General features: G+C 35.1%; 1 protein-coding gene across 26 annotated transcripts in view; it reads left to right on the top strand.

The window, feature by feature from the left end:
* HDAC9 (histone deacetylase 9) overlaps positions 1-15,782 on the top strand; it is a 452,700-nt gene that overhangs the window by 393,181 nt on the left and 43,737 nt on the right. For all 26 annotated transcript variants that reach the window (XR_015277469.1, XM_086854892.1, XM_086854888.1 and 23 more), the window contains one exon: positions 3,682-3,800. Coding sequence is in view for 25 of the 26 variants with exons in the window: in XM_086854892.1 (XP_086711018.1) it covers positions 3,682-3,800 (119 nt within the window). In the remaining variant the exon portion in view is untranslated. The remainder of the gene's footprint in view (positions 1-3,681; positions 3,801-15,782) is intronic.

Here is a 15,782-nt window from a genome sequence, read left to right as displayed (position 1 = left end):
GACTGCATTTAAAAAGGTGTGTGTATATCATTCCTTATAGGACTTCATAAAGTAGGAGAGTATCTGTCATTTTAGTGAAAGAAATTTCATGCGTGTTTTTTGCCACAAAGCAGTTACCGCCAAGGCTAGACAAAAATTAGAGATGTCCTACCTACATAAACTCCAAACTAAAGTGCTGTTTTCCCAATGACAAGTTGCTCTTTTCTGAGCAGAGACATAGTAGAATTTATTCAAAAGAGTAACCACCTAAATACCTGTAGATTCATGTAGAAGTCTCGATTAGAGATTTAGGAACCATATGGTCTTTGCAATTGAGAGACTTGTGGCTGTCATCTTTTTGAAAGACCAAATAGTGGCCTTGGCTGCTGTAGCAAAGACCAGGGACACTCTAAGATGTTTAAGAGTGGAGTCAAGCTTGCTATCCCAGTAAAGAGATTATGTTTTTAGTTTTCTGTGATATCTTTCACAAAGAAAAGTCCTTAGAAGTTCTTCAGTATTAAATGAATAACTGTTTAAGATGGAGGAGATCTGAAATTCCACTTCTCTCAATACTGTGAAGGATGAAAAAGAAATTAACAGCACAGGGCATACAGGTTAATTCTTCTGGTATATTGTATGCAGAGTAGTAGCAGCAAAGTTCTGTCTTAGTTTGTGAGACAATATTACAGCAAAAGTAGGATGTTATTTTTCTGGGGAAATGTAACATACAATAATTTTTACAAGAAAAAAAATATTTCTTTCAGAAAAACCCTCTTAGCTGTTATTTTGGTAATGTGAATTCAGGTAATACTGAAAGCAGTAACAGAACACTGAATTCTAAATGCTACCTCCAGTTATTAGCACTATAGGCTTCTCCTTTCTTTAGCTGAGATTCCTATATATCATTTCTGTAGAGTTTTATGAATGTGCTACTATTTCCTGTTCAGCACTATTAAAGATGGTGTTAATAGCTATTCCTGGTTCTTTGTGTCGAAAGACTTTGCTTTCAGTATTTAATAATTTTCCTATTGCTACTCAGTATGGCTGGCAGTTTTAATGTCAGACATATTTATTTGACAAAAAAACATGAATAAACTGTGTCTAAACAATTTTTGCTGCTTCTATGAATGAGATTAAGGGTCAAATGCATTGTTTTGCCCCATTGTTATTAAAAAATGTGCTGACATCTTTATGCTTTAGAGCAAGCTCTTGAAATGTGGTAGAAGTGTGGTAGATTTTCCCAATGTTCCAAATTATGACTCAAAAATTTCTTTGTGTGTTAGGCTGGTGAGGCTTGTTACTGCTCAGCAACTTGAGCTTGCAGAGCTTCTCTGCACTGAACACACTCTGCCATCTGACTCCTGAGCTTAGTCTGTGCTGTACTCTGTGGTGCTGCCACTTTGTTTGCATGAAGAAATAAAAAGCAGAGCCTGACTTGAATTTGAGTAAATATGAATGGAGAGGAGGAGGGCAAAAAGCTCAAGTGGCTGCAGATAGGGAGGGTTCTTCATAAGATCCCTCCTTCTTTCAGTGTATAAGATGTATGGTGCTATGGGGACAGATGAAGACTGTGTATCAGCCACATCTCATCAGTAATCAGGATCCAACATGCCACATGTGTTGCAGACGTGGGGAAGTTTGGGAAGTATGTGTTGCTTCAGACAATGAATTTGTAATTAAAGTATCAGAAGGTATGTATGTGAGACATGGTTTCATAGGAGACCTTTATTCCTGATATTCCCTAGCTTTGTGGAGATTAGCCTGCAAAAGCTCAGTCACTGTAGTGTCGAATGTAAGTATTCATATGTGTACTTTTTGTGTTATAGAGTTCTACATTGTGGAACAATAGGGGAAAAAAAAACCTAGAGAAGAAGTAATTGACTGCCTGCCTCCAGGCCATGTCAGCTCAAACCTCTGGCAAGCTTGGTGGATATTTCTTTTAGCTGTTATAAAAAAGTCCAAGAGATGGGGAGTCTCCAATTTTCTTAAAATTTTTCTTTATATTATTACTTATTCTTACTATTTAAAAGCTTGTTCCAGTGTCTGAACTACAGGGTACAGAACAGGTTATTTCTTTCCTCTTGCAATGACTTACATATTTGTGCACTTTTATCATGTTTTTTCCCATGTTAAACAAATCAAATAATTATAATTATATTATTTATCCACTTAAATTATGTTTTTTAGAAGTTTTTTCTTTTCTTTTGATCTCTCCTGTTGGTCTAGGTCCTTCTTGAAGTGCAATGCTCAAAACTGGAATCCATATTTCAGCAGAGGCCTACTAATGACATGTAAAAAAATGAATATTTCACAACTTATATCACTTTTCCTGCAGATATTTGTGGTGCAATTTCATCAAAATCACCAAAAAAAAATTTAGGCAGCTTTTATCCTTTTTTTAATGTAAAACTGCATTCAATGAAATGCTGTATGCCTTGACAAAGACATTTTGCTTCGTGTGAATTCTCTTTCTTTATGATTAACAAGTAAAAGGAACATTTTCCTAATATTAAATTTACCTTTGAGGAAAACAAAACAAAATAAAATTTATAATGCATAGATCAAAAATAAAACTAAAGAAGAACCCAGAGAATTGTTAATATCATTAACGTGTCTCTTTTTTCCACAGAAAACCTGAATCTTTCAACAAAAATATGATTTATTTGGACTAAGTTGTTTATCAAATAAATTAATAAACATTGAAGTTAAACAAATAGCATTACACATGCACAAAATTAATCTTCACATTCTGACCAGTGTAGACCAATTTTGATTTTCTAGAGTTAATTTGTCTGTGATAGAACATTCGTACATGTATTTGCCTTTTAATGTTAGCCATGTTCCCCTGATTTAGCACAGCCATTACAGGCCCAGTGTTTGTTGAAGCAGTGCAAAAGCCATCCTTTCTCCTTCCCTTTGGAGTCAGCCTGAAAGAACAGATATTCAAGTGCAGAACACAGGGGCTTATCTTCTCCTTCAATACATCTTTCGTGCTTTGAGATTGGAAAAGGACAAAATCAAAGAGATAAAATATCCGCATATAAGTTTGTCAAGGAAAGGGTTAAAAAAGTGGAATCTTTGTGACTGTAAAGGGCTGAATTATCTTCCTGACACCAGCAGGGGTTGCTGTCACTAGTTTGTGGTTGTCACATTCCTGTTATGCTTGACCTTGGAAAGGCTTGACAACATAGTCTGGATTTGATTAAGGGAATTTCATGTTTTTCCTTTGCTAGAGTCACCCCCCACCTCGACAAACATTTAAAAATGTTAAGGAGTAAAAAAAAAAAAAAAAAAGTTTGGAAAGCAAACATTTTCCCAAAAGAAATTTATAGTTCAAATTTACACCAAGTTCGCACTAACTGGAGCAGTCCGGGTTTCCAGTCAGGCTTTGAGAGCTCTCTGTAAACCATTAGTCACTTCCCTGGAAGAGGCAGCTTTTTATAGGCAGCAGGATAAAACAGACACAGATGTGCAAGTAATATTAGAGGCTTTCACATGTACCTGCCTTTTTTTCTCAGTCATAGGAAAGAAAAAAGAGTGATTATAGAAATAAATTGATTAAAGCCTTGAACAGCTACTATGGAGATTGGTTTAATTAAAATAAAATATCTTGTGTTGTGTTTTTTTCTGATTATTACAGTTTATGTAATGAAGATGGAAGTTCTTTTAATTTTATAGTATTGGGTTCTTTGCCTTCTACAGGACTGTGATTATGCCGGCTGCCAACGAGTTTGATCCAGAAATTGTCCTGGTGTCAGCAGGATTCGATGCTGTGGAAGGCCACGACCCTCCGCTGGGCGGGTACAAAGTCACAGCTAAATGTAGGTATTGCCATTGGCACCTGTTTCTGAGTTGGTATTTTTTCTAATTAGGAACCTTATTACATAAATGCAGTTCACATCTATGTTTCTGTTTTGTGAGACAGCTGTGTCACTGAGGGCAGGGACTGTCCAGCAGTTAATATCCAGAGATGCCTAGAGAGCTGCAGTGCCTGCCCAACTCATGGACAAGGTGGAAAGAAACATGTTAGAGTTTCTGGCTCACTCCTTTTGGCATTTAAATATTGACTTTTTAAAGTATTACTTTTCTGGCATTCAAATAACAATTTAGAGGTTTCATGCTTTTCAATGGGCCCCAATTTCCAAATGCTGGAGTAAGTTACTTCTCTTTAAATATATATTGGAGATTTTAGACTTTGGATGCCTAAATCCAATCTCATATTGCTCTTTTGTTATTGTAATCTTTTCAGCTCCATGGCATTAATCCTGAATTACATCAGTGTTTATGAAGGCCAAATTTTTCTAAAAGACTACTCTGTTGGGTCTCAATATTTGGATGTCCATTTCAGTCTTTCAAAATGTGTGCTTTTGGCAGAGATTTAATACTTTCTGAAAGACAGGTCTGTCTGACATATCTCATATATAGCACTCCAAAATCACTAGCTCTTATGAGACATTGTGGCCAAACTGTTTCTGAGCCTGGGATGTTAAGCAAGGCGGGGTGATGGAGTAACTCTTTGTACAGTAATGTGCATTGTAACATTGCTGTATATGTTGCTTTACATGGGCCAACACAAAATGGTTTCCTAATGCAATGCTGTGAATAACTTTCTTCAGTATATCTACTTTTATTCAGTATATTCAGTCTATAATATCACTTCAGCAGTCATTAAATATGGACCTCTGCTGCTAATGGGAAATGCATTTGAGAAAAGTCTGGAGAAGTCAGTGAGACCTAATGGCATTTAAAACACTGCATAATTGACCCCAGTTCAGAGGATTTTGTCCTTCTAACCTCTGTCTTTTGTTACAGATCAATAGACCAAAGCTGTTGTTTACCTCAGGAGGTTCAGAGCAGATATATATATATATATATATATATATATATATATATATAAAATTTTATTTTCCTTTGCATGCTGAGCAGACTCCCCTGAATACCAGTGACAGTGATGGAGGAACAGAGTGACTGTCCATAGTGGTGTGTTGTGGAAAGGGAGAATGCAGAGAGAAGTGCAAGGGTCTACCCAAAGACACTTACACAGGTGCTATTGCACAAATGGGCTGGAAATGGAATATCCCTCTGGCTGCAAGTAAGACATACTGAGTTTAGCACAGCTTTTCAGCTTAGTGCAGTGGTTGCACTGGAGAGGAAAGAAACATGTGAAAAGAAACTTGAGTGTCATTTCCCTGTGTATTATGATTTTTAGTAAAACATTTTTCAAGAAGAGGTGAGAGATTTACTTGCTGGTTTTTTTCCATGTGTGGTTCCTGGTCAGAGGCACCATTCCATGAGCTTATGTGGGAGGGAAGTGAACTTTCAACTGGTACTAAATTAGATATTTTGTTGAGAACCATTGTATAACTATCTGTATTTACCTGCTGAGAAGATATTATACATGTCCCTTAAGGATTTAAAATGCTTCAGCATATGTAAGTTTCTGGCATAGCAGCTGCAACAACTTCACTAGAAATTGCAGCAAATGAAAACTGTCTGACATTAGAATTATTTTTCATTCATGAATTAATTAGTTAACTCTTCATAATATTTTTTAAGAATCTTAATACATTTTTTAATATGAGGCTGTACATCTACTTCTGCATATGTGTCTGTAAGCAAAAAAGGGGATTTTTTGCTTACAGACAAAAGAAAAGACCCAGTGTAGGTGGCTCTTGTTTAAATTAAGAGAAAAGCCAAGACAGACTCAGATAATGATCACGCACCTGAGGGATGAATAAAGCCATATTTACAGAGCCAAAGGAATTTATTATTTCCCCAAAACAAAATTCTCCACATTCCACCATACTATTTTAGAACATAACATACTATATGTGGTATGTAGGAAAATGAACAGGCTATTAAAAAAAAAAATTAGGTCCACAGGGAACTTTCATATTAGACACTCAAAAGAGATATTTGGGCAATGTTTTAATATAATTGCTTTGTAATAATTAAAAATTATACACCATTAGGTAAATCTGAAGCTGTAAAGATTCTTTCTTTATAAATCTTCAGCACTTTGTGTGCACTTAATACATTGAATTTTCTGATTTCTGTGATTTAATACAAGCTTTACAAATTAGGGAGAGACTGACATCAAAGGAGAGAAGATAGACCCTTAGCTACTAACCTTGCCCTTAAAGGCCATTTAGAAACCACTAGATACTTGATAATGAATTATTTATGTCTTTCCCTCAGAGTACAATCTAAGAAAAAATTAAAATGTATTAACCAATCAACTGTCCCAAGTTATAAAGTAAAAATCACTGGATGAAGATAGCAGATTGAACTAATTACAGTCTTGGAGTAACCATGCAGCAGGCATTCAGCAAAAAATGATCTGGTAAATCAGCACAGTTTGGGAAATGTAAGTTGTAATCTGCTTTAACCCAGAATTTTAATTTTTTTCTCTATATTGTCATACAATCGTATTTACTGAGGAGTTGCCATTTCTGAATAGTAATGAAACATGTCTTCAACAAAATATTTACAAATATATTTATGTATTTGCAGCTGATTTAAAATCTGTGAGTCTGTTGTGCATGTCAGGATTTCTCACAGTAAGGTGACTCTGAACTCCGCTAGAAGGCTGTAGAGTGGAATCTGGCCAGCTGACATCAGCGGTCAGCTTGGAGATATCTCACTTCCTAATTTATCTCTACTTGTATTGATTAATGAAATCACTAATGGTCTTTTTCCCATTAAAAGGGAAAAAAAAAAAAAAAGAGATAATGTTTAAAAAAAGATTGGAAGTTTGAATCTTTCCTATCTCATTGAACTTTTCGAATCACTTTCCCAATTTTTTCAAAGTGGTTTTGCAATTTATCCTCATCTATAGATTAGTTTTCACTAAACCAAGCAATATTTAACTAAGTTTTACCTGTCTGTGAAACAGATTTGTTTGGTGCAATGTAGAATTGAGAATGAACATTAAGTAAAACATTTGTTTCAACCCCAACTTTGAGGATTTCACAGGCACATTTTTCTTTATGTTAGCTCTTTGTGCCAATCTCTCTCTTAATGAAGTGCTATGATTTCAAAAGGTGCTTTTATAATACACCTACGTACACACACACATCTTGAAATACATACTCAACCCATGTGCATAAACTTTGTGATGGATTTTATATTATTTTAAGAACAAAAAGGGCTTCAAAGATTTGATATGACTGGTGGCATATGGCAGAACTTGTTGCTGCTGGGAAGTTCTCAGTCCTTTGGTACAAGCTACATTCCTAATATCTTAGTAAGGAAAGGCAAACTTTATTGACAGCACTGATGAAAGGCCACCTAGCATAATTAGAAACAGATACACTTTTGAATTCACAATTTCTTTCCCTGAAGAAAGTCTTCCCTCCCAAAAAGAGTTTGTGTCAAAAAAAAGACTTTGTTTTTCCAAATAAAAACATATTGTCTGCTAAAAATATTATCTTTACTCACAAACACTGCCTTGCCTGTGGCATTATGCTATGGGAACTGCACCAAGTTTAACATCTAAAAGCAAAGAGAAGAAAGTGAGGCAAATGTCATGTTAAACTTCTCTGGTAGTCCTCTTGGCCCAAGGTCTTACATCAGTTAAATGTACCAACTTCTGCTCAGGAGCTTCCCTAATATCTGGTATGTTCTGCCAGGAATATTCGGGCAACTTATCTCAAATTTTGCTTTCTGTGTCCCTTCTGTAATGACTCAAGTTTAATTTCATTAGCTGAAGTAGAGGAGTACCTTTTGTAATGTCGAGTCCATCTTCAGTACTGGCATGGCTTTGTCCCTGTTGCTTGGCCAAGTGGCTCCCCAAGATGCAAGGTGAAGGTGGGTGCATCAGCTGGAACTCTCATCCACAGCTCTTATGCAGAGTAACTATTGAAGTCTTTGGGATCTCTTTGTTTGGATCATGGCCTGTAAAAGTCCTTTGGTTTTATTGTAATATATAATCAGGTGAGAGGAAAACACATCTCAGTTCCTGACTAGTCCAATGGTTTCTTTTTATTATTAGAAATATAATTTTTTCAGTAAGATAACATAAAATATTAGCACAATGTAACATGCATTATCAAAGCATATTTTTATCAAATTCACTTTTTGTACTGGAGTAATAAAAGTTGTATTTACAATAAAAAAAAAGAGAAAAATAATGGTAGAAGAAGTAATGGGAATAAAGGAATTTTGTATTTAGAAAAGTAAGGATATGCCTGAACAGTATGAACCTACTCTTTTCTGTTATCTTGATGATCCTTAGATGGAACTACTGAAGATAGCACTGAAACATTTTGTGCTTTATTTTACAGTTAATTTTTACATCATTGCTAAAGTATATAGTATTATCACACAATTTGAATTCTGTGTAGTGAACAAGTCTGAGGAAGAGCTCTCAGATCTGGTAATAAATTTGCAAGCTGTTAGATCTTGTAAGGGAACTGTTTTTAGATTTGGCTCTGCTGGCTCAGTATCTCCATGTAACATTATCCTGAGGTGAAGTACCTTGTTTTACAGAATAACCCTTAGAATAATGCTTGCACTAAGAGATCACTTTACATTCAAGTAAATATTCTACATAATTGCTCATTAAATCGTGACCATTCCATAAAAAGAATAAAGTAAATAGAGAAGTGTCAAGCAAGAATGAAGACCTTTTTCAAGGTACTTAACTTCCTGAAGCATTGTGAAGGGCTATGATGGTTTACTGGAGTTTCCCTGTTGTTTTACTCTCCTATTCCAAAGATGCTATTTGACACCACAGTGAAAAATAAAATCATCAATTAGCGGTAGGAAAGGATACCACTGTGGGCATTTAAAGAGTAAATGATATTTTGTCTGTTGGAATTTGTCTTCTGTTACACCAAATTTGTATTGAAAAGTTGATCCAGTGCCTGGAATATAACTGATTATATCTAAGCTGGTTTGCAGCTTCTAATGTTTTTATTTGAGAAAATTGTAATAACTCCCTTAACTTATCAAAAACTGCATTATGCTGGAATACACTCCATTCAAGTGGGACCAGTGAAAAGAGCGCTGAAGTTTTTAGCAGTTTCCCTTGTCATGAGCCCAGGTTATTTCCAAAGGATATGTCAGTATAAGTGGTAGATATTAACGTATAAAATTTGACTGACTTACACATTGCCAACATCTCTTCCATGGGGAATCTCTTCTCATGGCTGGAACTGATACTTTGCATAACACAAATAAGAGCAACCAGGTTGAACTTGGGGGCCTGTTGCTTTCCTGTTGCTTTGCCCTTCACATTTCAGTTCCAATTCCCACTGTGAGTAATGAGTTTTGATTAAAATGATCTCTGAATGTAACATAAAATGCTATAAAAGCTAAAATACCTAGCATCTTAGCACAAGCAAAATCAGAAGTAATGGGCACAGTTGTAATAAAGAGACAACAGAATGCTGAAACAAATGATCTAGCATGATGTACCAGCTGCCACTGGAAGGCTTTAAAGGAGACTTTCTAAATAAATAGATGGTATCCTTACAATTAGGTATGCCATAGCACACTCAGACACCAGAGGCTTCATGCTAAAGTTTTTCTTCAATGACCAGTCTTTTCTTGAGCCTTCACAACTGTCCTACTGTGTCTTGGAGTTCTTGTTTCCCACTGTGTTTTGTGTATAGTACATGGGTTAGAAACAGACCAAAGGCTAACGCTAGAATTACGTATCACTGAACTCAGATGCAGAACTGCTCAGGGTCAAAGCCTGGTACTTCAGATATATTACAGAGATAAAGTTTCCCATGTGCCAACTTCAGTATTTCTAAAACATTCTATGTGACTATTCTGAGTATTTTAAGTACTTAGAAGGCTATATATGTTCATTGTTTTTAGTTTGTTTAGGGTTTTTTTTTGTTTATTTTTTCCTGGAAGTACTTAGTTTCTGAAGGAGTCCCCAGATAATATTGTTACTCTCTACTGGAACTGGACAGCCTTGGAATGGCTGTGAGTGTTTTTGGGTAGAATGATTATAATGTCCTTGGGTAGGGACTTCACTTTCTTCTGACTGAAAGTCTTGTCTGACTCTTGACTCCATGAAAGAGTCCTGACTGGGGCTACTGGGGCTAGTGTAATAGGTATATGTTAAAGGAAGGCAGGAAAAGAAGTCCCTGCAAATTGACAGCTGACTAAAAAGAATAGTAGTAGCTTGGTAGCTGTTATAACACAGTTTGAATTTCTAAAAATAGCATTGCAGGCTTTTGTAATGTCATGTCTAATCTCTTCACAAGTAAGAAAGTCTTTATGGCTCAGCTATGAGAAGCTGTGGTCTTTGTAAGTCTGGCACTGACTGCCTCTGACTGCAGTTTCAGAGCTGGCATAGCTGCTCCAAGCAGCTCCTTGCCATACAAAAGCGTGGTTGCACACTACTTCCCCTTCTGAGTTGTCCATTATTTACCTTGCACTGGTCCTGCTTCTTGTCAATCTCTCTGTAAACACATTGATCATTAACTCATCAACCCATCAGAAGACAAAGTCAAAAAAGTGAAGAGACTTCTATTGGGCTGAAGCTGAATCAGGTTATGGAAGGACCAATGTGTGCCAGAGGCAGCAGAGAAAGGAAGAGATTGCATAGGATAATTTATGGTAGCAATAAACTGTTAAATCACTTCAGTTGCCACAGCTGCCTTCTTTCTGAATTCTTCTGAGTTCAGAGATTTGATTTTTTTTTTACATAATTTGGTTATCTTTGTGGTACTTGAGGTGATAGAATGATTATCCAGCAGGGTAGATTTTCAGCTTTTGTCTCAGAACTAACAGCATTGGAAATGGGTTGGAGCAATGATCATTGATACAGTTTTTCATTTGGGAGTGTTCTCATTGCTATCAGATATTTTCTTTCTGTCCCTTTTTTCTCTTGGAAGCTATATGATACCCAGTGACTGGCAGCAAGAAAATGTAGCATTGAGACTTTGCTTCCAGTTGTTCACTTCTGAAAGCAAAATTTGGGTTTTCTCTAGGGTGATTTCTTGAATACTAATTAAATGGTAGTCTAGTATGATCCAAAAGACACAAAAATAGATGACAAATTAATTGGTGACCAACCCTTAGACATAATTATTTTCACAGGATTCGCTCTAAGAAGTAAAGCATTTTGGTTTCTTTATCCTTGTAGAGCACAGCAGTCATTTCTGTATCATATCATATGGTTTGGACATAGCCATTGAATCTCCCAGCCTCCTAAAACAAATTATGTTTATTTACTCCTTCATTTTGTACTCCTTAAATTTGCTCTTGCAATAGAGATATCAGTGATTTATTTGTCAGTGACGCCAGGATCTGGTACATTATTGGCTTGTACAGTACATTTACATTTATAAATATGAAATGTAGAAAATTTCAGAAATCCTACTTTCTGAGGAAGAATAGTCTGTTGGCTCCTGTGGAACAAAGACTGGAATTCATTGTATAAAATTAGTGTCCTCTCTAGGACACAGCATAAAAAAGACAAATGTGAAGATACAAGAGGAGAAGTCCTTTTCTCTTTTTTTATTATTTCATTTAAAGGCAGGATTAATGCTTGGAGAAATTCAGAAAAATTCTGATGTTAGGTTGAAGAACCTGCTTTCACATACTTGAAGTAAGCATATGTCAATGGCTTTGAATATGGACTTGAGCCATGAGAAAACAGTGAATAATTCACATCATTTACTGAGGCTAGGGAAAGCCTTGTCTTCAGACTTTGGGGCACGCATGTCTAACTGGACACATAAAACTCATCTGAAGGATTCAGAAGTCATAGTAGTGATTTTGTTATTGCCCAGTGTTTTCAGTACTGTCTGCCTAACTGGTGTGTCTTCCAGAATGGGTCTACCTAAGCAGAAAGTGAGTGAAATTAGAAATAAATAAGCATTGATTTGACCTGCTTTTTCACTTTTACTTGGCCTTTCTTTCTGCAAATGAGCCAGGAGAGATTTCAGTTTCCATTCCCACTCCTGCCTCTCAAAGAGAAGATCTGTCTGCTGGCTAGTTAACTAATTGGTACAAGTGAAAAACCACCTGTATTGCATGTTCAGTTATGCAGTGTCAATCCATCTGCAGAATGCATCAGGTGCCCGTTCCTTGATTTAGCGCAGTTGCTGGGGACAGGGCAGAGAATAGATTACAATGTTAAAAAAAGAGAATCTACAGAACCATTAAGAATTATTTTCCCTTTTTGGTCATCTTCCCTTATCTCTTCACCTACTTCTTGATGTTTTTTCTTTCACGCTACGGTAGGAACATTTGGTAATGACAATAACTTATGTGAGAGATGCAAAAAAGGTAAAATTGGTCATACCTTCTCTCAGTTTTGAAATTAAACTTATGAAATCTTTTTTCCATATTTAAACAAAGAGGCTGTCATTTAGTAGAAGAAAGCAAAGAACAAAGTTTTTTTAATTTTTTTTTATTTTTTTTTCTTAGGCAGTATTAATCATGTCAGGTTACAATTTAAATAGAGTAAATTAAATATAAGTTATTAGGGCCATTTTGAAACTAATGAGCTTGACACAGTGTTCAGCAACTTTCCTGTGCCTTTTGCAGGATTGGGTCCTGAGAGAACATTGTTGAAAGACATCTCCAAATGTGGATTTCTGCATAACAAAGTGTCTGATCTTTTATAGCATCGTTGCATTGGGAATTAGTCTTGTCTTTGGGAATTTTTAGTCTTTAGTAGAAGAGCATGATTTATGTCTTAGAATTTAACCATTCTTTGTAATAAATAGAAATGTGCCACAAGTATTTACTTGGTTGCGCCATGGGAAAATTTTTAACATATTGTTCACAGCTACAAAATGCTATAAAAGAAGGCATGTAATTTGAAGACCGACTATCCTTTGTAATTTCTAACCAATAGATTGATTAATATCTTTAAAAAGAGACAGCAGCCAAAATGTTTACATCTCATTAGGCAGAGAAGAAGAGAGCACACACAATTTTGATTATGAGCTTGGATGGCTCATTTCTTTGGGCTTCACATCCCCACTACTTAAGGCAGACTGTAACTTTAAGATGTTATCTCTTGCCTGCACAAATAAACAGCCAGTTATACTTTTTATGGTGGGTAGTTCTCAAACCAACAGGGGATTAAATGATATTAGCTGGAGTTTGTGGTTCCCTGCTGAACTATCACGGGCTCCATGGATTCCTCTCCTGAATATTTGACAGAGCAAACACCTCTTATCTGAGGTGATTTTCTCACACTGGCCTCTTGGCCATGGACTTCAAAAGCTGATCACAGGGAGGGCTTGAGAGGCAATAACCCTTAATATAACAGTCTCTCCTGATAGGGATAGACAAGGTAAAGGTAAGGCGTCTCTGAAGTTTGCTCTTGTGTGTTTAGCCCCATGGGGTGATAAGGGGCCATCTGTTTTTTCAGTCTGCAAACTCATCTTTTTCACACTATCCCAGTATCAAGTACACTTTAGGTCTGACTGGTATCAGCACCAGCAATTCATCAGTAATCTGAAGAGATTTTCTTGGTATTTTTAGCTTTGATCCCAGCAATTGTCTTAGTTGCTGTTGTATTGGGGTTTTTTACCCAAGCAAATATATAAAACAAAATTTAAAACACTATGTTTAAGGTACCATTGTCACAAACAAAATAAGTTATTGAAATAGGTGTTACAAAACGTATGTTAATTACTTGTGGGTAAAGGGAAATTTTTGTGCTTACTTGTGTGATTAAACTCAAAACATCAGTTCATGGTGGTAGTTTCAAAAAGTCACCACACCTGTATTAATTGTTAAAATAGAATGTCAGTACTAGCAGTTCTAGATGTTAAAAGAAACACTGCTTCAGACCTCAAAACTATTGTAAGAGTTAGTAAAATGCTACTCAGATTCTTTTATTGCAGAGCTCCCAGAACGTCTTCCTTCATCTTTTAAGTTTTTCCCCACAACCATTTTTCATCAATGAAACATTCGGATTCAATTACAAACTCCTGATTATAATAGCTTTATATGCAAATACTGAATACTATGAAATCTGCAATAAAATGATGCAAGTTTCCAACATTGGTGCATGAAAAAAATCCCTAATTCAGCACTTTATTATCTTAATATGTTATTTTGAGGGGTGGGGGTGGTGACTATCTTTAAGGAAATTCTTGCTTATACCAACGAATTGCCATAAAATTTCTGGAAATGCAAGAACGTAGATCCTAATCCCAGATGCTTTTACTCACTTTGAGCAGTCCTGCTGATTGAGACTACACCACCAACCTGATTAAGATTTACTAAAATAAGTAAGGTTTACAGGGGAAAGAGATTGTAAGTACTAATATGGTACAAAAAACATGCTAAAAACTCTTCAAAAGCATATTTGCATGAGAATGCTGTTATTTAAATATTTTCTGAAATCTTATAAAATTAAATTGAAAAGAAATAAGAATTGTTCTATTGTAAAATATGTCCATGTGAAGTGAATTTACTAAAAACTTTTTTTCTTCAAATTCATTCTTTTTTCCCCTATCATCAGTTATGATTCATGTACAGTAAAATGGACCAAGGGAAAGATCTTGAAAGATCTTCTTTGGAAGAAGAAACTAAAATTAGATAACGGTCCAGAACAACGAAGTATTGTCAGTTAATAAAAATTCACTTACTTAATATTTTCTGTTCTATGAATGCAAATTAATCACATATTTGTTTCCTTTGATCCATAGTCTTATCCCTTTCCCTTAAATTCCTCTGGGGGGAAAAAAAAAAAAAAAAAAAAAAAGTTCTGTTTTGATATCTGACATTGCATCCATTCAGAAGTAATTTGTTTGTGAGAGCTGTTTTCTAAAAGTTTTTACTTACTTAAAACAGATTAGTGTTGTCTAAAAGCAAAATAAAACAAAGCTGTTTCATTGAATAATGGAATATATCCTTTAATGAAATGTCTGCGTTTTAAATGTGCTAGCTTTCAAAATTATTTTCCTAATATGATTAATGCAAATCAGATATGAATTCAGTGATTTATTTATATGGAAAACAGATCACTGACATGTATTGCCATATAATTTGTGGTTTCATTTATGATTGCAGCCAGGCATAATGTGTTTGTTCTTGTTCATCGTTTTCTTCTTATTAAGCAAAGTTTGTTTGAAAAGAATAACTTTAATTGCTTTACATAGTATTTTTATGCTGTCAAGAGAAATAATCAATTTAAAATCTGAGATATATATAAAAATCCCCTCAAAAATTGATACATCTTCCCAAGTTTGTTTTGTTTTTAAAATTTTCATATAATATATTTATTTTTAAAGAAAATAGAGTTATTATTTATTTCTTCTAAAGAGTTTAAATTATTATTTATTTCTTCTAAAGAATTTATCCTAAACAATGTAAAAAAAAATATGGAATATCTTTAATTAGTTTGGGGTTTTTTGTGGTAGAGAAGATCAAAATCCAGTTGTTATTATTTTTATCTATTTTTATTTGTATTTAAAAGAAATAGAAATATAGAAATACAGAAATATAGAAAAAGTGTCTATAGTCTCAGAAATCCTTAGTTTTCAATGAAAGTTATAATAGCATCTTTTATGGCTCCTACAGGAACAGCTTTGCAGTAAAATTGCTTTTCAATATGACTGGTCTGTGTCCTAACAAACTTACAAGGAATTTCAAGATATTTTGTCAAATCATCTTTGAAATAGTTGCATAATGAATAGTTCAGTGTTTTGAAGCACGTTAGCACAGAAGTAAAAGTGGCAAAGTGGAACCCATTTTGTTAAAGTTTCCAAAGCCTACATGAACGGATCAAAAGAATTTTTCATTAAACAGTTAGATATTTGAGCAAGCAGCATTTTTAAATCTGCATCAAGCCCTGGGGAAAACAGCAAAGA

This window comes from Cyanistes caeruleus, chromosome 1 (genome assembly GCF_971803275.1).
Source record: "Cyanistes caeruleus chromosome 1, bCyaCae1.hap1.1, whole genome shotgun sequence".
Taxonomy (NCBI): Eukaryota; Metazoa; Chordata; class Aves; order Passeriformes; family Paridae; genus Cyanistes; species Cyanistes caeruleus.
Note: the sequence above shows the minus strand (reverse complement) of the source record. Positions and strands in the feature narration are given on the sequence as shown.